Source organism: Phyllostomus hastatus, unplaced genomic scaffold, assembly GCF_019186645.2.
Source record: "Phyllostomus hastatus isolate PE091 unplaced genomic scaffold, TTU_PhHast_1.1 phas_contig_62, whole genome shotgun sequence".
In the NCBI taxonomy this organism is placed as follows: domain Eukaryota; kingdom Metazoa; phylum Chordata; class Mammalia; order Chiroptera; family Phyllostomidae; genus Phyllostomus; species Phyllostomus hastatus.
Genome location: NW_025333921.1, coordinates 11112752 through 11138791, shown reverse-complemented (window position 1 = coordinate 11138791; position 26040 = coordinate 11112752). Strand labels below are relative to the sequence as shown.

Sequence of the window (26040 nt, the reverse complement as noted above, 5' to 3'; positions counted from 1 at the left end):
GGATAAATTATAAATTATAGTTTGTCTGAAACAGATTCTTAATAGGAAAAAATAATTTTAGGACTTTAAGGGAATATATGTTATATTTAATATAATATATTTAATATGATAATATATTACATATATATTTATATGATAATAAATGTGACATGAAGTTTGAAGTTTTATATATTGGATACAAATCAAACTAATCCTAAATGCTCTTTTACACTTTACCAACTTACATAGTACTTAAGTGAATGTATCCAAAATGTGCACTTCTAAAATATACAGAGTAATCTAATGAAATTTTGTTATAGTATGGTTCTTTATTAGACCCCAAAAGTGCATGTGTTGAATTTAAAAGCAAGGGTCTTCTATTTATTTTTAAAAATCTTTTGAGTGGAATGTTTAATGAAAAAGAAAGTTGGTTATTTGTCGGGAGAACCAGGTTCTACAGGCTGCGATAGGCCCCAGGAATAAATACTCCTTCGTCCTTCTTATATGCTGCTTGTTTCCTCAGAGATGGAACCCTCAGACCAAACCTGAACTTAGCCTCATGCTGGACTCTGGTAATGGAAAAAAATATATAAAATCAGATGGAAATGAATTCTGGGGTCTCTCAATTATCTCAGTACTGATGTTGGATTTTTCTACTTCTTTGTAAAAACTTCTTTGTAAAGAAGTTTTAAATTTTTTGAAAATTGTGTTTGGTTCTGCAAACTGTAAACTTACTAGAATTTAAATATTTTAGAAAGTTATTTTTTGGACTTTCTGCTGTATATTAAGGATTATGAGTACAAGTATTTACTTTAATTACACATTGCAAAATATCAATCCAAAGTTAAAACTAAAAAACAAATTCTATAAAGTGGCATGATACAAAATCAACATGCAATGAACAATGGCTTTTCTATACACTAACAATGAACTATTTGAAAATGAAATTTAGAAAATCTCATTCACAATAACAACAAAGAATAAAATACTTAATAATAAACTTATCCAAAAATTGAAGACATGTACACTGAAATTATAACACATTGTGAGTAAATTAAACACAGAAATATGTGAAAAGATATCCTGTGTCCATGGACTGGAAGAATTCAAATTGTGAGAATGTCTGTGCTACAGAAAATGATCTACAGATTCAACTCAATTGTTATCATAATGTCAATTGAATTCTTTACAGAAATAGCAAAACAATACTAAAGTTCATATGGGACCACAGAGATCCTTAATAGCCAATGCAACCTTGAGCAAGAAGAACAAAGCTGGAGGTATTACACTTTCTGATTTTAAAATATATTACAGAGTCATAATAATCAAAGGAGTAAGTTATTTGTATAAAAATTGGTTTTTAGACCAATAGAACAGAAAAACAATCCCAGAAATAAATCCATAAATTTATGGTCAACTGATTTTTGATGAGGATGTCAAGAGTACACAATGGGGAAAGCATAGTCTCTCCAATTAACCATTACACACTGTTGGCAGGCATGTAAATTGTGCAGCCATTAGAGAAAACAGTAGGAGGTTCCTCAAATAATTAAAAAATAGAACTACCATATAATCTTACAACCCAACTTTTTGTTATAAATCCAAAGGAAATGAAATATCAATCTTTAAGAGTTTCATGTAATGCCAAGTTTATTGAAGCAGTTTTCACAAGAGCCAAGATACTAAAACTATGTAAATGTCCATGGATGGATAAAGAAAATGCAGTATACAAGGGAACATTATTCAACAGGTTATCCTGTCATTTGAAACAACATGGGTAAACCTGGTTCATTATACTAAGTGAAATAAGCCAGACACAGAAGAACAAATACTGCATGATCTCACTTATATGTGAAATCTAAAATAGTCAAACTCAAATGCTGAGAGTAAAATGGTTGTTGCCAGGAAGGGAGGGGGATGGGAAGATGCTGGTTGATGAGTAGCCACTTTCAGTTATGTAAGATCAATCAGTTCTGAAGATTTAATGTACAGCATGGTGACTGTACTTAACAATATGGTACTGTATACTTGAAATTTTCCAGTAGGCTAATTGCAAACATTCTCACCATAGAGGAAAAAAAAAAAAAAAAGAAAGGTAATGGTAGCTCTGATGGTATAGTAAGTGAGTGATAGATAAATTAATTCACTTGATTATGGTAATCATTTCAAAATGTATATTCATATAGAAACATCAGGTTGTACACCTTAAATGTATACAGTTTTTATCAGTAAAGTACACCTCATTAAAGCTGAAAAAAGTAAAATAAAAAATACATAAAAAGGTTAAGTGGGACAAAAAGGCCACAGAGCCAGGAAGGACTACTGGGCATGGGGCTGCTTGTCCCTGAGTTCTGATCCTTTCGTCACCATATTAGAATTCATTCAGGAAAAGAAAGCACAGTTTTGGATACCATATAATGGCAAATATTTCAAATATATTTATTTATTACCATGTGGTCCCTGGAAGTCTGCCAAAATCATATGGTAATTAGAAAACAACTAAAAATTCAAGACAAAGTGAATCCTCAGTTCTGTATCTTGGTGAAAATCCCAAACTTTATTACTTTTCTATTTTTTGAAAAATTTTAATATTTAAATTACATATTTAAATTAATGTTTTAATGTTTTAATATTTTTTAAATTTAATATTTAAAATTTTAATATTTTAAATTAATGTTTAATATTTTAATCTTATCTTTTGGTAAGATTTTATAGATGAAAACATTTTCATTATCTATGAAGATACCCCTTATTTCAGTAAACATTTTTATTAGTAGACTTTTTGCATATATATAGTTACCTAATATAAATTGACAGGATAATCATAAAGTTATGATGTCTATAAATATTTTTTTATTTTGCCTGCCAACTTTTCAAAAAATCTCTCTAGTAATAGGTTTTTCACTGTAAAAATATATGTTCACAGAAGCAATGAACAGTTGAGATTATTTATGTATTTTTGTCTAATTATTATTGTCTTATGTCCCCTTCAAATTTTTTGTGAATATCTTAGGTCATATATAAAATAAACTAAATTATGAAAAATTGTAGGCATATGTAAAATTATAAGCCTGTTTTAATTTTTCATAAGCTGTATTGTAGCTTAATGTTGCTATAAGAGAGACTTAAACTCTCTAAAAAGTTATTTTTAAAGGCACACATTTTAAAAAATATTTTTATTTATTTATTTTTTAGAGAGGGGGAAGGAAGGAGGAAGAGAAACATCAATGTGTGGTTACCTTTTCTGTGCCCCCTACTGGGGACCTGGCCTGCAACCCAGGCTTGTGACCTGGCTGGGAATCGAACTGGCCACTCTTTGGTTTTCAGGCTGGCACTCAATCCACTGAGCTACACCAGCCAGGGTATATTTTTTCTTTGTAAATAAAGCTAAATTATATTATACAAAATATATGTTTAAGTATTGCTATAAAATTTATTATGCACAATTTTCAATAATATCCAAAAAATGTTTGTCAGAAGACCTACAAACTGAAATCGTCAGTCAGTACATTTGATTTTTTCACATTTTGTTAGTGTATATAATATGTAATTAAGAAAATGAATACGTTTAAAATCAAAATGTGCCTTATTATGACTCCAAAGTAGCAACTAAAGGAATCTCATACTGTGCCTAAAAGATATCTATCTACAAATGTAACTAACTGCTATCACCAACATTAGATCTTCAGCTGGTAGTATCAAGAGGTCATGTCATGTTTAGTATAAGATTTTGTGGCATAAGCATATATTAATAAATATTTTATGTGGAATATTGCTTATCCAGAGATGTACTAAGCTACAAACTCCTAAATGCTTGCATTTCCTATAAACCATCTTACTCAGAATATACAATATAAATAAACACAAAGGTACAGAGATTCTTTAAAAACAAAGGCAAAACAGAAACTAATTCATTAAATTCAAATGGAAAGCTTTCTATTTTATTTTGATTTGTAAATGCCAATGGTTTCTTTTCCTCCCTTCTTCTCCCTTTCTCTCTTTTAATTATTACAAGAAGAGTTAACATGAAATCTACCTTTTTCACAAATTTTTAAGTGTACAATACAGTGTTGTTAAATACAGGCACAACGCTGTACAGATCTCTAGGATTGACTCATCTTGCATAACTCCAGTTTATACCCATTGATCAACATTTCCCCATTTCCAAATCTCCTCAGCCCCTGACAACCTTCACTCTAAATACTTTTTGTTTCTATGTATCTAACTTTTATTATATTCTACATGTAAGTGATGTACAGTTTTTTTCTTTCTGTGTCTGGCATTTTCACTTACTATAATGTCCTCTGGTTTCATCCATGTTATTGCAAATGGTGGGATAGCTTTAATTTTTTAGGTTTAATAATATTCCATTGTATATATCTGCCACAAAAATTTTTACCTATTCATTTATAGATAAAACACTTAGGTTGTTTCTATATCTTGGCTACTGTGAATAATACTGCAGTGAACATGTGAGTGCATATCTCTTTTGAGGTACTGATTTAATTTCCTTTGGTTATAGACTTGTAAAATAGATTACTGGATCATACAGTAGTTATATATTTAGTTTTTTTGAGGAACCTCCATACTTTTTTCATAATAGATGTATCAATTTACTTTCCCACCAACACTGTACAAGTACCAAACTTTTCTGATAACTTTATAACTTTAAATCAGTAAGTGACACCTCCAGTTTTGTTCTTCTTGCTCATACTTTTGTATTGTCAGTTTGGGATCTTTTGTGGTGTTACTAACTTAGAAAATTTTGTGTATTTCTATATAAAATGCTATTGCTATTTTTTATAAGGATTGTGTTGGTCTGTAGATCACTTTGCGCAGTATGGATATATTAACAATATTAATTCTTCCAATCCAAGAACATGGGTTGTCTTTCTATTTATGTGTGCCTTTATTTTTTTTATCAGCTTTATAGTTTTAAACATACAGGTATTTTATTTCTTTGGTTAAGTTTATTCTTAACTATTTTATTCTTTTTATGCTATTGTAAATGGTATTGTTTTCTTAATCCCCTTTAAGATAGTTCATTTGTAATATATAGAAACACAAAGAGTAATTCAGGGCATTATGCCAACAGCAAGGGTTCCACTCCCAAAGATATATGTCTAACCCATAGTAGAGGGGGAAAAGACAAATGTGAGTCACTGTTCTTTAGATGTTTATATCTCTATGAATTCCATGAAATCTACAATCAATTTGGACTTTATTTTTAACAGCTGAATTCAGTCTAATAAAGGTTTTCTCTGCGAGCCTCACAAATTAGTATTACTGCGATTTCATAGAGTTGTAATGAGTTTGAGTGAAACAATATAAACTATCTTAAATTTTTCTTAACTAAGGATCATTTTAATTATCTAGTGGACATCATCATCTTTATTTACTACTGTATTTCAAAAGGTACATCTCAGTAAGAAAACACTCAGAAACCTAGAAATGTTACTACCACCCTCTTTTCAGAGACAATTGAAGAAAGCTCTCCTCTGAACTGGTTGGGCCTGAACGTAGCATGTGGCAGGCATCCAAAATAAATCTCAGTCCTTCCACCTGGTCTTCATAAAGTCTTTTCATTACTTCACTTTTAATTTCAAACATCTGGCAAATCCATATTCAAATATGGAAGATAACTACTTTTTAAAATAATTTTTCATTAGCTTCCCCTAAGTAAACTTCCATTTGTGCAAATAGCCATACACAAAAGCATTTCCAGACATGATGTGAAAAATTATAAACTCAAGATATACAGCTTTCATATGCTTCCAGGTAAATTTAAAAAGATTATTTTTTAAAATTGACAGCTTAGTTTGAGTTGTTCCTATCCTGGGAAATGAAAGTTATGAAAATTCTTTAACCATAATTCAAGGGTGAATTATAGTCTTTAATTTTAGTTATCTGAATATTTCAGAAGAAAATGGTTTGGATTATTTAATAAGTGACTGCTTTATATATTATTTTTTCATTAAAATGAAATCATTTTATGTTTAGTTGTAATCTTGTACACAATTATGCTTCTGATTCTATTATTGCAATCTTGCATTGTTATTGCTTAATGATTTAAATTTCTCCTGTAAGAATATTGCAGTTTGTATTAATTTAATTAATGATAACCACATTAATTAAATTTTGTTAACAGGAGAATTTCATTGTGGATTTGAAGATGGTAACATTTGTTTGTTCACTCAAGATGATACAGATAATTTTGACTGGACAAAGCAAAGCACTGCAACAAGAAATACAAAATATACTCCAAACACAGGACCTAATGCTGACCGTAGTGGCTCCAAAGAAGGTATGAGGGTGTGAAGTGTGTTCATACCAGTTGTACTCCAGCCTTGGAATGTTAGAGATGTGATTATTGTGAAATGCAAGAGAACACTTAGCTGTAGATTTGAAGATTGTGGAATAAAATATTAAAATTTTATGTACAGTATAAGTAATTCATATTTTTCCAAGATTTGCAGACATTAATTTTCTCTCAGAATTCATTGACACATATAATTGAGAGACTAGGATTATTTTTTTTAAAAAGTTAAGTGTAAAATTCTAATTTTTGTCTTAAATTTATATACAGTTTAAACAATGTTACCTTTAATTATGTAAATCACTTATCCTTTACATAATACATATACAGATTTCATAAATGAATGCAAATCTGTCAATCTGTACTTGTTTGAAACTCTGAAACTTATCAGTGATTTCAAATTTCATGTTACCTAATAATAATAATATGTGTAAACATTTTATTGTGTCTTTTCAAAGGTTTTTATATGTACATTGAAACATCTCGACCAAGACTGGAAGGTGAAAAAGCGCGACTTCTCAGCCCTGTTTTTAGCATAGCTCCCAAGAACCCTTACGGACCCACGAACACTGCGTATTGTTTCAGCTTCTTTTATCACATGTATGGACAACATATAGGTGAGATGGCAAGAATGTCCATGTTTCTTCTAAAGCATGTCATCTCTAAGAAGGAAAGTGTTCATGAACACAGAACTAAATCAATTTTATTCCCAGAATATCATCGTTGACTTTAAGTAAATTACCCATAAATTAAAAAATAAGGTGCTAAGAATGATCCCTCATCATGTCTTAATTTCCCCAATTTAGATTAGAATTTGAAATTTTGAAACATTATCTACCTTTTCTGGAATCCTAATTCAGCCAGACCATCAATACATTAAAGAGCTCGTTGTTTATGAGCTCTTCTTGTGAAATTTAAAACGAGGACAATTGAGATTGCTTCTTTTAAAAAACTTGCTTGAATTATTACTCACTGTATATTCATGAATAAGAAAAATAGTACTGACATAATTGGAAGACAGTACTTTAGCACCATTTACACATTCAGAATATTGGTGTGATTTTTATAAAGTATATGAAACACACCTAGTTTGAGTTACTGACATCCTTGAAGGGTATACAAAGATGAAGACACACTCTCTGTTCCTGCAGGCCTTGAGAGTAATGGAGGGTAGAATGAGTAAATACCCTACTGTGCTCCACAGAAACCATAGAACTGTGAGAAAGAATCCAATGAAACTGTGGTAGTGTGGGGGGCAGAGGAAGTCGCACAAGTCTACAATTCTTCATGTGCAATCCTAAAATTTAAAAAACTGAACAAAATTATTTTTAATGTAATTATTTGGCAGTGCATGCTACCTATACAGGTATTAGAATATCACCTGGACTGTTTATATAGTCTTTATTTAGCCTCATGAGTGTAAACATTTGTACTATTTTCAGCAAAAATATGTTATGATTAATTACAGATTCTATTCGAGATCCTTCCAGGTGATATCATGTAACATGAGATGTACTCTTGCAGTTTTCTAAAATAAGGAAAATTCTCAATGGTGAAGCATATCTAGACCAACAGAGCTTGGACAAGGGATTGTTGATCTGTACCTAGTTAAAGAATAAGGCAATGCTTTGGGGCATAGGAAAACATCTCTCTACAAAGGACAGGTACATTTTCAACAGATAGAGATGAACACAGAAAATCAAGACACTGGTAATGAGGATGTAAAGTCTGAGAAGTTAAGATGGCATGATATTGTGTCAATATAAGTTAATAAAACTAATAATAAAATACAGGGTCTGGCACCAAGAATGCCCCCTGTTATTACAAAATATTTTTATTACAAAATCATAAGCAAGTAATTCTGTAACATAAAAATATCACAGTCAAGCATACTATATGACATTTTAGGTAAAATGTTCAAATTCAAACTATAAATTATTAAATCTATATTATTACTCGACCAAACCACACTCAAGCAAATGCTACTTTTGCAAGACATTGTACATATTTTTTAAAAACTTATAAAGTCATGGACATGGTTATACACTGCCTACTGTACTAAGTGAAGTAATTCTCTTAAAAATTTTATAAAAATGAGCATCATTGTCCATCTTTTACAGTAGAGAAAAATTGAACCTGGGAGAGTTTGTATGAATTGCAAGCAACTGGGATTCAAACTCACAGCCAGCACTATTAAGCAGTATTCTTCCCAGTGGAGCACTAGGGGACAACCTAAAAGGGCCCCCCTTGTGCAGTAAAAGTATCCTCAACACAAAATAAGGAAACCTGGACTGGAACTTTCCTGTGGCACTCAGTTATACATAAAGAAGTCATTTAACATGTCTGGATCTTTGTGTCCTCATCTATGAAAAAAGAATAATAATTCCTATTTCAGAAATGTGTTGTTCAAGTTAAATGGATAGCACATATAAATTCTTCTATCACTGTCCTTGTATCACATAGTAAACACTCAATCCTATGTTACTGTGAATCTCAAACAGCAACAATAACAGCCAATAATATAGTAATAGCTAATGCTTATAGAGTACTCAAAATGGACCAGGACACTTATTCCTAACACATCATAAGTTATTTCTCTTAATTTTCACAATAAATATTTGTGCTCATTAAAATCATTGTTCTGTCTTGTAGAAAAGAAAACCAAAGCACATAGAATTTTCATTACCATGTCCATCAAACTTATCATAGCCAATAAGTAGCAAAGCTATAAAACCAGTCTGGGGAGATGGGCACAGAGTTTGCCTTCTTCCATTCTGCAGGGAGACTTAATGGAGTGTCATGAAAATTTAGCTTTAGATTCAGTAGAGTAGGGAAGATCTTACAGATTTTGTCCAGACAACAAACATGATGAGGTCTTTGACTTGGGAAAACAAATCAGATAGGAGTGAATAACATCACTAAGAACAGAACATAAACTAGAAAAGCAGTTAGAAAGCCATGAGAGTAGCCATGCGTTTGCTGCAGCCTGTCCTATGAAGGGAGACAACCTCTCCACACTTGCTATGCCATTTTATTTATTTCAAGATTTGCATCTTGTTATAAAAGTAGGGTTAGCTAGGCTCTAATTTTTTTCCCTTTAGTTGACCACGTATATTTTACATACTATTTTGAATACACTTCATGGACTCTCTCTTCTGATTTACCTTGGCACAGGCATATTTTAAATTGTTTTTTTTTTAATTAAAAAAAAAACAAGATCGATATTTTGAATTACTTTAATTAGTAAAAATTTTATTTACTATTTATAAGCAGACATCCTCTCAAAATTTCTGAATATTTATACTGAGTCCCAAGGTAATTTTAATATATTTTTAACTTCACAATTGTTATTCTAATCCTCTTTATTGTCAATGGATGTTCAGTTGATTTATGAAAGAAGGCGGTTCTTTATTTCTTCCTTGTTCCCAAACATGTTACATGTTAATTCCTATGACATTTCTGTGCTTAATCCATGTTGCACATATCAGGGCACTTGGGTGCCTTTCAGCAGGACACAATCATTCTTCTCACTAAAATCTAGGGAAATATACTGTCCTAGGTATTGACCAATCAGTTAGCACTGGATAAGAGAGACACTGTGTAGCCCAAAACTTCCCTCTCTGTAAATATTATGCCAAGACACTTATTCATCTGTGAACCTGGGGCATTTCGAGTCACTGATTTTACAAATTAAAATATTAGTTCCATTGATTCTTTGGGAAAATCATATCCAAAAATGATTTGTCCTGAATTTCTAGTAGTCTAATCAAAGTTATTACTTCTTGAGTAACAATAAATAACTCTTATTGTTTTACTGTGACTAACAAATAGTATACCATTGAGGAGATTCACCATTTTTTAATAATACAAAAATTGGTGATCATTTATACATTACTTAGAAAAGAGATTCCTCTTTGAAATAAAGTCAAATATGTGTATTATTTATTGCTGCATAACAGTTCCCATTAATACCTGCTCCTTAGAGCAATAAACATTTATTATCCCAGTTTCTGTGGGTCAGGAATATAGGTATGGTTGAGCCGGGTGCCTGTGGCTCAGGGCCTTTCATGAGGTTGCAGTCAAGCCAGCTGTCAGGCAGGTCTGGGTCTAATGTGAACATTTGACCTGGAGAGAATACACTTCCAAGCCAGCTCACGTGGTTTTCTGGTAGGCTCTTTCCCTCACAAGTGTTTCAATAAGAATATTGATTTCTTGCTGGCTGTTGGTCTGAGGCCTCTTGCAATTCATTGCCACATGGACATCTCTCTTGGATGGTCTCATGGCATGGCAGCAGGCTTCCTCCAAAGCAAGAAATCTAGGAGAGAGAGAAAACACATGTCTAAAGCTTTTTATAACCTGATCTCTGAAGTGACATCCAATAACTCTGCCTTACTGTATTTATTATAACTGAGTTAGTAATTTCAACCCACACTTGAGGGGAAGAAATTATACAAGAGTGTTATGATAGGAGGGTGAAACCATTAGGAGGTTTCTTAGAAGTTATATGCCACACTGTTATAATTTATTGTTAGTTAAATATTTCATCAAAATTGATTGAAGAAAAAATAAATGAAAGCTATTATGTATTATCCTTTATTTAAGGATATTGTGTCAGATATTGTATATGATGCATTATCTGGCTATTGACAATAATATAAGATTGTTTCAGCAATCCTCTAGGCATTTGATTTTTAATCAGTCAACTGAATTTCTAATGTTCTTGCAAAGAAATTGAATCTCATATTAGACCATAGGATATGACAAAAGCTTATTAAAACTCGGTAAAATATGTACTTCATTTATTTCTAGAAAGAAGAATGTGAAATATAAGCATCATATCTTGCTAAGAAATCAAAGATAAAGATGCAAACAACACTTATGAATACATTCATTGAACTTGATAAGAATCATTCGATAAATTTGTGACTCTAGAAAGTTAATTTCAGTCTGAAAAAAGTGGGAGGCAAGGAAGAGGAATTTGTTAGCAAAGCCTACTGCCATGAGTCACAAGAGTGAGGAAGAAGTTATAAAGTTAAAGAGTTGGTGGTATGGAAGAGCCCTAGTTTAATAGAAATAAGGCTTTATGCCAAGGGTAAGTTTAGAGATACAAAAAGCAGAGGGAAGAGATTTTTTTTGAAGAGGTGGGAATTATAAATATTTGTAGGAGAATCACCTGGGAAGAATGGAACTAAAGTCACTTCCACTGAGATGGGAAGAAGTAATGTGGCATTTCATACATTCATAGATACAAGAACAGCAAACAGATATGAGATTTGCCTTTCTAAGAGACTCTACTTTCTTTGAAAAATAATGCAAAGGTTGCATTTTCAAAGAGTAGACTGTTTTAGGGGAGTACTAAATGGAAGCAAAACTGATGAGTGGTAGAGAGCCGGAGAGTTTGGAGACTGGAACATCAGTCCACATTTTGAAATTTGTTGTTTGATATAACGTTCAGTCTGACTCCCCATTACTTTTTGTGCATATTACTGATTACCCTGCCAACTGATTTCCTTGCTGTCTCCTTGGCCCACAGTTTCTGGGGTAAAGATCATTCTGTAAAACCAGTAACTTAAAGACCTCAAATATGTTTGCCCTTCTAGCTTGATAGTCTATTCCAGTCATGTATGAATTATCCAAGTTTAACTGGATTGAATCTGAGGCCTCTTCATGTCTTTGTCCCATTGAACTGTATGTTTGTGGGTTGGGGAGCAGAAACATATCTCTCCACATCACACAGGGCCCTGCAAATGTAAATATTTTTCACATCCTGTACATATGTATAAAGCAAATGAATGTTTTTTAATCATCTTAGTAACTCATTTGTTCCTTCAGAAGTCAACTCAAGGACATTGGCTCAAACTCTTCCCACCCTCCTTGCTCCATCTTTTCCCATCACATCAGGTGCACATTTCATAATGTTTGTTACCTTGACTCCTGATATTTGAGAGTGCTAGGAAAATACCAAAAGAGAAAAAAAAATTGAAAGTGTGGCATTTAGATTGGAAACAGAAGGTCTTCATCAAGAACCTATGGATAAATTTGGTAAAAAATATAGAAGTGAATCATGACTTAATTTGAATTTCAACCTAAGTGCTCTGGGAGCCATGGCATTGAGGAAAGCAAAAGTGTCACGTAACTGTTGCCAACTGAAACAAAGAAAAAATCATCTTTATAAAAGTACTCTTAATAGTACAATGGACAATAACTTAGTCCTTTTAGAAAAATATAAAGCTTATTGAAATAAAAATTTTAGATGTTGACAGACAGTAATACATTAGAGAATAAAATGTGTGTTTTGTGCTGAACTATTATGGTCCAGTTATGTCACATTATGATAAATAATGGAATATAGAAGTAAAATTGAATGAATCTGTTAAGTGCCCTCCAACTAAATTTGTCTTAATAAGATATTGCAGTTTATCTTTTGTATTGAAACCTTCTCAGTTCTAGAATTCAAAGATTTTAAACTGAAGATTTAAATGTTCTTACAGCAGATACAGAGAAGGTGAAAGTGACAATCTTTTGCATGGTTTTAGAAGTCTGATTTTTATTCTGTAGTCAAAATCCATATTTTTTTCTGATCAGAGTTAACAAGTGAGATCCTTGCTGACACCTCAAATATGTCTCTCAAATAAAAAAATTTCTCACATATTTTCCCCTTGGAATTAGACACCATATGAGAGATAGTTTAAACCCTTTAAAAATCTTAAGATAAGGTGCCATTATGTTAGAACTTTGACTACATTGACTATAGGAGGAGAACAGCAGGATAAATAAATAATTTTGAGAGACTTGCATTCTGACAAATTACAAAAGACAAACCCTAAGTAGCTGAGGGAATAGATGAGGTTATTTAGTGCTCTCCATTTAGAAATTAGAGGATACCAAACCATGAGCTGTTTGAAAATAGTTGATATTAAGTTACTCTTTCTGTTTAGAATTAGCCAACACTTTCAGTGAAGTCCTGTATATATTTAATGTTAATAAGGCCAGTGTCATCAGTGTAAAAATAATGCTATAGGTAGGAGACATTTATAATAATTTAACATTAATCTGTTTAATTAATATGCATTTTAATAGGGGGTTGGATAAAATCTAGGCAAGATATATTACCACTTATAAATATTACAGACACTTTTCACAGACCCTCTAATACCACAATATGTAATAACTAATTCATTTACCTTTTAATTTCCTAGCTTTAAACCACTAACAATCCCCAGATTTATTTTCCTTATATTTAATTACTCATTGATGATGGGCTCTCAGACAATGTATATTAGAACTACAATGTTTAAACCAAATTAATGCTTTGACTGGTACAAGCTGATGTTTCAAAATATACAATTCTCATTTTAGTGTAATTAATAAAAATATTATTTTAGCAGTTAAATTAATGGTAAGAAAATGGGTTAACTGATTGTGTTTCTTACCAAGTGTACCAAACTTTTTAAACTAACTTCATTGAAAGTGTAAATGTATTGTAATGAGTATTTTTACCCTTAGGTCTTGAAGTCATTCATTTTCGTTCAGTAGAATGCACATGTATGTGCCTAGTGTTTTGTTCACGTTTCTATGGAGAATAAAATAGAACTGTGGTAACAAGTTCTTATTCAATGAATTGTTTATCATCTGTTTGGGGTAGTAAATTATAGAATAAAATAAAATTCAGAAAGTAATATACATCAAAATACATGATGAGCTCACACTATGGTTGGTTGAATAAGGGAGAGAACACTGAGAACAGCAAAGTTAATATAAATTTTCTATGAAAGAGCCCTGGCTGGCATAGCTCAGTGGATTGAGCATGAGCTGTAAACGAAAGGGTCACAGGTTCGATTCCCAGTCAGGGGACATGCCTGCATTGTGGGCCAGGTCCCCAGTTGGGGCTACAGGAGAAGCAACCACACATTGATGTTTCTATCTCTCTCTTCCTCCATACCCCTCTCTAAAAATAAAATCTTTAAAAAAAATGAAATCAAGTGTCTTTAAAAATTTTTTTCTATGAAAGAGAAGAAATGTAAACCATCCTTCAAGAGAGTTAAATAGTAAACAGAAGGCAAAGGTTAAAGAATGTGAGAACTAGAAAAGAGGTAACAGTGTGAGAGTCGAGAATACTGTTCTTATGGCAAAGGAGGAAGAGTGGCAGTGTTTTAGGAAAATTTATTGGACATTAATGTAGAGATTCAACTGGAAACCAGAAGGCAAGGCATTGATAGCAAAAAATGAAGTGACATTTTTTATTTAAGATTTTGTAATCATGTATTGAAAAAACTGTATGTACTATGCAGCTCTTTCTATTCAAGCAGAAAATAATGATTTTTATGATTTTCCCTTTTAGTCTGTGTATGCAAAACAAATGATGTTAACAATTACTTATCAATATACATAGCTCTTGCCTGGGGCTAGATGATTTTGGCATGTCCTCATCTTTCATTAAATGTGAAATTCAAATTAAGAGTCTGTATTACTGATTAGAATAAAAATGTGATTTATATGCAAGTGATCCCCAGGCCTTGGAATAAATTAAGTTACAAAAAATTTCTATGAACTTCGTAATTCCAAGTATTTGTAGAAAATATATATGCACATTTTAGGACACATTTAAATTATTTATCTAAATTATATAAAATAAATGTTTATGGTAAAATATTTAAAAGCAATATGTGAAGTACTAAATGAAAAAAACACTGGGTAATATAATTATAAATAATCATGTACTCTGTATTTTATACAGTAATTTACATGAAAATATTAAATTAAAAATTATGCTATTGCATATTGCCATGAATAACCCCAAAACCTGGCTCAGTGCTCATTCAATAATGCTGCACTTCGGTCAGTTAGCCTTTCTGGTTATAATCCCTCAGCCTGAGATAAGCAAAGTCTTCTCTACCTTCAGCACCTGAGTCTTAAGAAGTGGTGATCAAAAGGTGAGAATCAGGAAAGCAAGGAAAAGAAAAAGTTAAATTCTGTTTAGGCAACTTCAAACTTGTGTCATGGAACTACTAGCCTTTGAAAATCCTTGGGGATGATTAAATTCATACCTACTGACATCTGGAGCCTAGTAAAGCATAAACACAGTGCTTCTGAGGATTTAAAATTACTTTGAAAGAGTATTAACACAGTTCATCATATTCACTTTGGAATTTTTATTTTTTACTTTAATAATGTGCTATTATCAGCTTTGCTGAACCTAACCTCTCTTGAATCACTTTATTCTTTCACAAGTTTTAATTTTGTTGACCAAGATGATCTGAACTTGTTTATATAACTTTTGGCATTGAATTCTCTTTTATAAACTTAAAAAACTGGAAACTTGAATTGAAAGATAATCTTCTAAAAACACTGTTTATTGATCTCTACAATAGGCTATTGAATCAATAGTTAGTATTCACTGATTTTGAAAATGGAATATAATTAATATTATATACTTCATAATAAGAATTAAATTATATATTTGGAAGAATTTATTTCTATCAGCTATAGTTCTATTGCCTTTTTTTCTTATTAAACAAGTAATACCTGCTTTTTAAAATAAAGCCTAACCACAGTTGAATGTAGCTCATATAATCTATTCAAAAACTCATTCAACACCTGGGATAATTCAGACCTTACTTCTTTAGACACAGGACAAATATTTTCATGTACTTCTATTTAATAAATAGAATTTGAAATAATTCAAGTTTGAATTATATTACATATATAAAAATATTTTATGAAAAATTTAAACATGCTCATAGGAAAATTTTGTTTTGAAAAAATGTTATATTTAATATAACCTATCATTAATATAATAATGATGTTATATATATTAATATACTTCATTAAAGCATGTATTTATTTCTTTAAGTACATTCTGCAAGACATGTAATACACACTACTTTGTTAGTCTAATTACAACTAATAAGTCTAAAAAGTATTATTTTATTAAGATTAAATCAAAATTTCCATGTATTGATTTGATGACAGGATAGATTTCTGTCACCTGAATAAAAATGAATGTTTATGCTCCTCAAGAGACATAAGACTTCCTTATAAAATGGCAATTCATTAATTGCCATCTATGTACATCAGCACCTCATGTTTGTTGGAGTATTTACGGGTAATTTTTATATGGGACAACTGGTACTGCATTGGTAGCTTAGAAAGGGTATCCTTCATTCATTAAATGCAAGCTAAAAGGACTTCTACTAGGTAGATAAGCTAAGGGGTTACATTTAAAAAAATACCAAAAGATTTGCTCTGACTGGTGTGGCTCAGTGGATTGAGTGCCCACCTGTGAATCAAAGGGTCACGAGTTTGATTCACATTCCTGGGTTGCAGCCTGGGTAGGGGTTGCTCAAGAGACAACTACACGATGATGTTTCTCTTCCTCTTTTCTCTATTCCTTCCCCTTTTGGAAAACAACTAAATAAAATCTGTTAAAAAAAGATAAAAGTAAAAAATATACAACAAAAGAAAAAAAAGATAACAATACTTTGCTTTCTGAAAAATCAGTAAAGTGTTAAGGAGAAAGCAGTAGAGCAGCATATCACAGCCCAAACCAGTCAGTTACCACAGATCCAGACATAGGATGTAGCAGACCCAGCCCTGAAATAGAGGAGGAGCGCTTTTCTTATTTAATTCATAGACATTATTATTCAAATAATTTCTGAAAGGAATGTGCTGTACAATACATTGTTAGTCCAGTGACAGATAAATTATAGGTTCAAAAAAGTATTACTTTATTTACAGTTTAACACCATTTATTATCTAATTGGGTTTGATTTCCTTGTAATCCCTCCCTGTTGCATATTCATGTCCAAAACTAGAATGCAATGACATTACACAGAAGTATGTTCTGCCAGTGGTTCTGCTTTTGGCATGTGGTTACTATTCTGATGCAAAGGCACCAGCACCAGCAAACAAGAAAAATTGAGCCACACTCAGTTCTTAAAAAGAGATGGACTCAGAAAGCTGCTCCCTGACACAATAGCTCACCCACACAATGGAAAAATCCCAGAAAGTTCAATGCTTAAATGGCCCAAAGCCATAAATGCGTTTCCACTTTTCTCAGATTGTTGAATTTTTAAGTAATAGTGAAACCTCAGTTCATCAGTCCTGCAGCTTTCGATCTTAGAGCAGGAGCTAACAAAATCTAACTTATTCTGTGTTCATAAAAGAAGGTCCGACGGTGTTTTGGGGAGTGATGCCACAGGAATATTTAGCATTCCTTAGGGAGGAATGCTAAAGGCAAAAGGAAATGAGCATGAGAGTGAGAGCGAGAAAATAAGGCTCCAGTGAAAATTCCACACTACAAAACGAGGCTAATATGCCCATAGTAAAGGAAGCACACATTTTGAAAAAGGTGTACTGACAATTCAGGTGAAATAAAATTTGTATAGCATATGCTTTATGTTTTCCATAAAATACATAAGGATACAAACTTTATGCAATGATAAAGATAAAAATTATATAGCAATTGACTCAGGAAAAGAAGGAACTGGATAAATGAGTAAAACAAAAGGGAGCTTGATAAAATCAAAAAAGAAGGTAAGAAAAAAGAGAGAAAGAACTCATGGACACAGACAACAGTGTGGTGATTATGGGAAGGAGGGGGATGGGTGAAAGTGGAAGAGGGTTTGGGAGGATAAATGGTGACGTAAAAATACAATAAAATAAAAATAATGAATTAATTCATTAAAAAATAAAAGGTAACATGATAAATTATACAACAACCAAATAAAGATGACAATCGAAAGGAAAGAGAATATACACTATGGAAAATAAAATCAGTAATGCAGAGGACAAGTTGGAGATTATTTCTTACATTAAAGGGGAAAAAGACAGAAAATAATAGATTCTGGAGTGAAAAGTGATCATGCAACATGGAAAGATAAAACAAAAAAAACTGGAGAATGTTATTTATAAATACACATGCATTATCCCCAAATAGAATACTAGAAACCTGTATCAACCATAATAAGAAAATAGTAGTCCATTATCAAGTGAAATTTATCCCTGTAATAATCATAGTTCAACATTAAGAAATTTACTAATATAAATATAATCTGTTGTATCAATAAAGAGAAATATTATTTTAACATCTTGAGATCTAATAAAACCTAGTGAAGACTATGTATGAGATGTAATTGTTCATAGTTTAACTAATTTTTTTTTAAAGATTTTATTTATTTATTTTTAGAGAGGGAAGGGAGGGAGGGGGAGAGAGAGAGAGAGAGAGAGAGCACGCAAGAGAGAGAGAGAGAGAGAGAGAAACATCAATGTGCGGTTGCTGGGGGTTATGGCCTGCAACCCAAGAATGTAGCCTGGCTGGGAATCGAACCTGGGACACTTTGGTTCTCAGCCCACGCTCAATCCACTGAGCTAAGCCAGCTAGGGCAGTTTAACTAATTTTAATTCTTCCAAAAAGCTAATGCTAGTTTCTTATCATTTACCTGATAAGGAAGTTGAGACAAAGAGATTAAGAGACTAAGCAAGTTCACCTAGTTAGTAAGTGACATCTGTGATGTAAAGAATGTAGTCTTTGTCATTATTTAAAAAGTGGGTATTCGTATTTATGCATTTGTGTGTAATATAACTATGTGTGGTCTTACATATAAATAGGCAAAAATTGCACTTAAAATCTGAAAGATAAATTACTCTGTACCATATAGATCTGTACCATAAATTACTTTGTACAGCTATAGATCTACATTAAAAAAAAACCCTGAAGGATCACATTCCAAATTCTTGAGGAACTTACTTCTGACTAATCAGTTTAATAATTATTTTTATATTATCTTTTCTGCTTTTCAGTATTTATGTGCAATATTCAAATGAACAAATGTACATACTATGGAAGATATCTGCATAAAATACATACCAACATCTAAATAATAATGTGATTATCTGTAATTATCAAAATGAAGGTTTCTGAAGCCATTCAGTACTTTCTCTAGACAAGTTCTACTGTAATAAACAATGATTAAAATGGGCAAAATATATTGTTATTGTTTTCAGAAAATATTTTCCTAAAAAAGAGGCATGGCAAAACTGAGGTATAATGACAAAACAGTAATAAAGAGATCTCCATAGGAGTCCTATTCTCTGCCTGAGGACAATTTCTTGGGCCTGGCACAGGGCCATGAGGTTCCAGCAGAATGTGGAGATCCCACCGAGTTCAGGAGGCAGAGATTAGAGTACTGGGCAACTGAAGTCATTAGAATCTCTCCGTGAGTCTGGTTAACGGAAACACAAGAAGTGTGCTATTGACTCTAGAAGTTTGAATGGGGTTCTCCATAAGCCTTTCCTGAAGGCTAGTCTGTTCTCTTATTCAGACTGTAAAACCAGTGTCTACAATAGCAGCTTATGGAGTTGACAGAAGAACAGAGATGAGGTGCTTAGAGTCCTGGGAGCAGAGCATTAGGGAATTTTGAAGTTTAAGGCACTTAATTTTTTAATAGTTCATTTTTATTGTATTTTTAATACCATATATCCCCCAAACCCTCTTCTACCTCCACCCACCATTCTCCCCTCCCCAGCCTCCCCAATCCCCACACTGTTGTCCCTGTCCCTCTTTTTCACTGATCCCTCCGCCCTCCCACCCCCACCTGTCAGCCTGGTCTCTATCTGTGAATCTATCTCTATCTGCTTGTTAGTTCAGTTTGTTCAGTAGGTTCCACATATCAGTGCAATCATATGGTACTTGTCTTTCTCTGACTGGCTTATCTCACTTAGCATAATGTTCTCCAGGTCCACCCATGTTGTCTCAACACCCATGCTGTCTTAAACTTCTTCTTGAAGTTTAAGCCATTTAGAATATACAATGTCATAAATGTTCCTGGTACAGGAAGAAAACCAGAAGGCTGTTTCATAGTAGTTGGAACAATGCCCTGGAGAAATTTTCTCTAATAGGGTTAATACTAAGTACTTCATATGATTGTTGAGAGGATTAATTTTTCATCTGAAGTGTTCAACACAAATATTATTATTAGCACCTTCATTATTGTTATTGCTATGAGCATGTCATGAAATTATCCAAAGGTATATATCAAATTATTAGACAAAGCTACTTTTCTTTTGATTTGGAAATTTATACAAGAAAAATGAGACAGGTAAAGTCAACTTCAAAACAGGTGCTAACTGGTAATATGACAACAGGATTAGAGTCAGATTTTGGCAAGTCAGTCAAGTCAGAACGTGATCATGGGCTATAGTAGTTTCCTATTACTGATGAAACAAATAGGTTACCACAAACTTTGTGGCTTAAAAAAACACAAACTTGTTATCTTACAGTTTCAGAGGGCAGAAATCTAAAGTGAGAAAATGAGTATAATGGGGCTAAAATCGAGGTATTGGTAGGGCTAGTTTCTTCTGAAAGCATCATCTGCCCTTCCTTGCCCTTTTTGGCTTCAAGAGGCTGCTTGTGTTGACCTTGCGTGATCCTTCCGCCATGTGCAAATGCAGCTCAGAGTGTCTTCTTTATTTCACATGACCTTTTCTTGGGTATCACATTCTCCTTGGCCTCAATCCTAAAATGTTACATGTGATTACATTTAGGATGTCCCCAGATGATCTAGAATAATCTCACTATCCAAGATCCTTAACTTAATCACAATGGCAAAGCCTTTTTTGTCATTTACAGTAACCTCTACAGGTTCTAGGGATTAGGAAGCTATCTTTTGGAGCCCTGCCACACAGTTGAATGTAGGTCGTAAGAGTAAGACTGAAAATAAGAAGGAACGAGAGGCAGAGAAACTAGAATGTTCTGAAAATCTTTAATTGCTAAAAGTGTTTGGTCAAAGAGCAGTACATTTGAAGCAAAAGCAATTATACAAATTAAAATTTAATTGTTACTTTTAGGTGTTTTAAACGTTTATCTACGTTTGAAAGGGCAGACAACAATAGAGAATCCACTGTGGTCTTCAAGTGGGAATAAAGGACAACGATGGAATGAGGCTCATGTTAATATATATCCAATTACTTCATTTCAGGTAAGAAAACATAATTTCCTCCAATAGATTGCTGTTTGCACATGAGCATAGGGTTAAAGGCAGAGCCTCAACAAATACTGGAATATAAATATTCAGAAACTCTGCAATATAATCATTACAACAGTAAGATGATTAAGGTTATCTTTAGTTGTAAAAGCTGTTTTATAAAGAGAAATGCCCTTTTTCTCTATTGATTAACATCTAGGAAGTAATGTGTTTGAATAATAGTCTATCAAATAATTTGCCTGGAGAAAATATAATCCATTTCTATAAAACCACTCTTGTATATTTTGTTCCCTGAAGACAAATAAAATAGGTTCTTATAATAATGAAAGCTGAATAATCAATTCTCAATTAATATGTTTGAATTTTACTTAATGCAATTTTATTTACTTTTATAAAATGTGTCACTTTGAGGCAATGTCATTTTAGTAATTTATCACAAAGTCAGAGAACTTTAACAGGTTATTTTTCTTTGTTTTTATATAGAAAAGAAGTAAGGCTTAGATTCAATTGAGAGTTGGCTGCAAATATATAATAGAACTTGTAATGACTATAACAATGGCCATGATGGCTAGAAACAATATTTCTTGAAACTACTGCAGTGGAGAAAATAATGTGCTTTTACTGATTTTTAATCATTATATCTGTATTAATATATTAATATATACCCATTACTTAATTGGGTTAAAAATTTTCCCCACTGGTAATTTTTGGATGCATTCCATGGTATAAACTGTAAGGGTATAGAAAATCTGAAAGCTCCAATTATGCCATTTTTTTGATGAAATGTCCTTTTTCTTATAATCTAATCTATAAAATTCTAATGGCTTTTGTTTGGAAATTGCACTTCTAAATCTAGCCAGGATGATAAAAATGCATACAGTTGTTCACAATGGTAAAGAATAATGTAGTAAGACTAGCTGATTATCTACAAACACAAAAAAGCTACTGAAACCATAAACCCTAGGAATCATTTTGTTTCTATAACAGAGAATACAATTGTGAAAATTGAATCTATGGCAATATATCATGAAATCAAATTGAACTGTGGAGACTGAACTCCAGAGAGCATTAATCATAAAAGTAACTTAATGTTAAAGTGTGCATACCTATATAGGCATCAAATATCCCTTCTTTTTTAAAAGTTGATGTTCTTCCAAACATATTTTTGCTTCCTACATGACTACCTTGTTAACATAAAATTATTAATCAAATATGTGTACAGTAAGTTATTTACAAGAACAATTAATGTTTCCTTCATGATAACCCTTTATTGACATAGACATCAATTTAATAGCTATTTACTGAGTACTATCAGGACAATCATTTCTTGTTATTGGCAACAGTTCAATAAATAGTCATTCAGCCACTATTCTTTGTCAGGTACACTGCTCTGCATAAATATTTAAAAATTATTATTTACCTCAGAATGATGGAAATACACACACATCTAAACACATACCTCACATGCTGCAATAATTGAGTTAACAGAAACATGCATGTAGCTCCATGAGCACACTTAACCAAGAAAAGCTGACTGTAGGAGGTGAAACCTGAGCTGTACAGAGAGATTGGAAATCAGATAAAGGGCTAGCATTAATATTGCAGCAGAATTAGTAATAAAGATATTGAGGTTATATAACACAAGCTGGCCAGAGAAACAGAGAAATCTTTACCTGGAATTTGGTTCCCAAGAATATATCAAAGACTAGTGTGAGGTCAGGTTTAGGGGCCTAAGGAGTTTGGTCAATGGGCAGCATTGACAGATTTTACTCAGGGAATGACCTGCTACATCACTCAGGTTGTTGTATGGAAGACAAGGAGGTAAAATTTGCTGGAAAACCAAGTAAGATGCCATAAAAAATGTTAAAGAGAAAATCTAGGGAAATGGTTTAAAGAAAAGTGGATGATTTTTAAATTATGTTTAGGTGTAAAAGCCAGCAGAATGTTTTCTATGTTGGGAGTTTGAGCAGTAGCCATGAATGACTGAGACCTTTCCAGCAAGGGGATTTTGGGTAATACTTGGACAACATGTTACTTTCAGCCACAAAAGAGGAAAAGAGACAAGCTTTAGAGAGGAATATGGTTGCTCCTCTCTTGGACATGTTAATATAAAGCACCTGTGGAATACCCTTTTGGAGATGCACAGATGGTTGTCGTATATGTTTATCTGAAATATTCGGGGCACATGCTTGTGTGTCAGCAGGTGTGTGTGCTGCCTAAAACCGAGGGGTGGTTGATGTTCCCAAGGAAGAGTGCACATGTGTGAACACTGGTTAAAGGACAGACAATGCAGAACACTAAGTGATCATTAACAGGAACTGTGGAAGAGGAGCTTGGTCCTGTCGTATTTTGTAGAGTTAAAGGGAAGGAGATCCAGGAAAGTTTGTTGCCCACAGAATTTAAAGCCAGTGGTACTCAAATTGGAAAGCAGGTTGAGTTCAGGGGACTAGTCCTTCCAGAGAGTATCCACTCAAGAAATTTGAATAATATGGTAAAGAAATTAAGGAAAACCACGGTGTTAACTGTATTATTCATTTTTCAGAATTACTAGGATGACCCACAGGCAGATATTAAATTGTGGTGCACATAGTTATTTTATTATATCATTTTTTACAGTAGAAAGGGTATAGATTTTGCTTTATTTTTTATTTATTCATTGTTCTGAGTGAGTGAAACCTTTATTTACGATGTTGCAACAGGGAGAATACTGAAGGGAATGTGTCCCTCCATATAAGCAATGACAGGGGTTTCACAGAAGGAAAAGACAAAAAGCAGAGTGCCAGCTCCATGTTTGATGTTGCAATCTTAGAGAAAGAAATTACTTTTCTTTCTGACTCAACCATTTTTCGTCCATTGCATCCTGTTCCCAGACCTCGGATTTAAAAAGGGATTCAAGATGTGAGTCAGTCTTTTGTTACCAGGAAGCATGTGGTCAGTGTAAATTCAGAGCAAAACATTTTACTGCTCACTACAAATGACAAGTTTTCCATAGCCTCCACATTTACATATTAAATTCACAAAAAGAGATTTACAAAAATGTTCAAAGCAGATGTTCAAGAATGTTCAAATGAATAAAGCTTTATTCACAATGGGTCAGAACTTAGAGAACTTCCCTGTAATCAGTTCTTCTCATTCCAACTGAATAATCAGACTGGGTTTGCATGGTTGGTGTGCAAAGCATTTATTATTTCTGGTGCTTTTTGTTCCTTTTTTGTAGATCCATGTTTCCATCTGGTATCAATTTTATTTTGCCTGAAGGGCTTCATTTAATAGATATTGTAGAGTGGATTTGCTAAACATGAATTCTTTTCACCTTTTGAACTTCTGAAAAAGTCTGTATCACCTTTATTTTTTTCAAAGACATTTCCTCTGAGTATATAGTTGGTATTCTGATGTTTCTTTTTGAAACCTTAAGGATGCTGTTCTGCTGCTTTTGTTTCCATTGTTTCCAAAGATAAATTTGCTGACACTCTTAGATTTAGTCTTTTATATGCAACGTGACATTTTTTTCATTGCTTTTGAGGTCTTCTTTTTATCACTAGTTTTGAGCAGTTTAACTGTAGTGTGCTTTTGTGTAGATTTCTTCATTTTTCATGCACTTGGGTTTCATGGAAATGCTTGAATCTGTGGGTTTATAGTTTTGATGAAACAAGGATTTTCTGGCTAGCATTCCAAAAGTGTTTTTGCACCCCCTCTTCCTTTGAAAACTACAATTATGCATATATAAGGAAGGACCAAAAAAAGGAATTTATTTATAAAAACGTGTGTGCTTATTCTTACATGTTTAAACTTAGGTCACCTTCAAAGTACTCTCCATTGCATGCAATACACCTTTTCAGACAGTTTTTTCTACTGTTCAAAACAGTTTTTTAACTCATCAGTTTTGATGCCTTTTAGTGCTTCTGCATTTTTTTGTTTTATCTCTTCCACATCAACATAATGGTTCTCTTTGAGAACTTTTTTCATCCAGGGAAACAAACAAAAAAAACCTCTCTCAGGGTGAGATCAGGTGAATAAGGACAGCGACATGGGATCATGCCATTTTTGGTAAAAAACTGCTGACTCATCATGGTGTGGGCCAGTGCATGAGTATGGGCATCATGAAATGGGCAAATGCATTGTAAGAGTCTGCAAAAAAAAATCAGAAGAGGCTAAATGCCACTTCTCACAACAATGCCAGCTGGTACACTGATACAGATGGGTTCCTAAAACCCTGACCTCTCAGGGAAAAACTATACTACAAGGACCCTACCCTCCAGAAGATAATTCCGGATCTTTGGTGGGTCCCCCTCATATAAGTCCTTTTAAAGGTGTTACATAGCTCATTAAGGCTTCAAAATTTTTAATTTTTTTCTATTTGTGGTTCATTTTGAATAATTTTTATTCTGTCTTCACATTCATTAGTTATATCTTTTGAAATATCTAATCTGCCTTCAATACTATTTAGTGTATTTTTCATCTCAGCTATTGTACTTTTCATCTCTGTAACCTCAATTTGAGTCTTTAGAAATGTGTCTCATGTCTTTAGTTAATGTTTTAAACATATGAAATCAAATTATAATAATTGTTTTAGTGTCATTGCTTGCTAATGCTAACATCTATGTCAGTTCTTGATTGGTTTTGACTATATTTTTTTTCTCCTCACAAGTCATTGTATTCCTGTTTCTTTACATGTCTGGTAGTCTGATTGGATGTCGGACACTGAATTTTTCCTTGATATGTGTAAATACTCTTCTGTAAATATTCTTTAGCTTTCAGGGA

At 32.7% G+C, this 26040-nt stretch overlaps 1 protein-coding gene across 1 annotated transcript in view; it reads left to right on the top strand.

The window, feature by feature from the left end:
• The window catches only part of MDGA2 (MAM domain containing glycosylphosphatidylinositol anchor 2), an 835187-nt gene that overhangs the window by 795883 nt on the left and 13264 nt on the right, over positions 1 to 26040 (top strand). The window contains exons 13-15 of the mRNA XM_045848684.1: positions 6128 to 6283; positions 6754 to 6912; positions 21143 to 21273. Of these exons, the coding sequence (XP_045704640.1) occupies positions 6128 to 6283; positions 6754 to 6912; positions 21143 to 21273 (446 nt within the window). The remainder of the gene's footprint in view (positions 1 to 6127; positions 6284 to 6753; positions 6913 to 21142; positions 21274 to 26040) is intronic.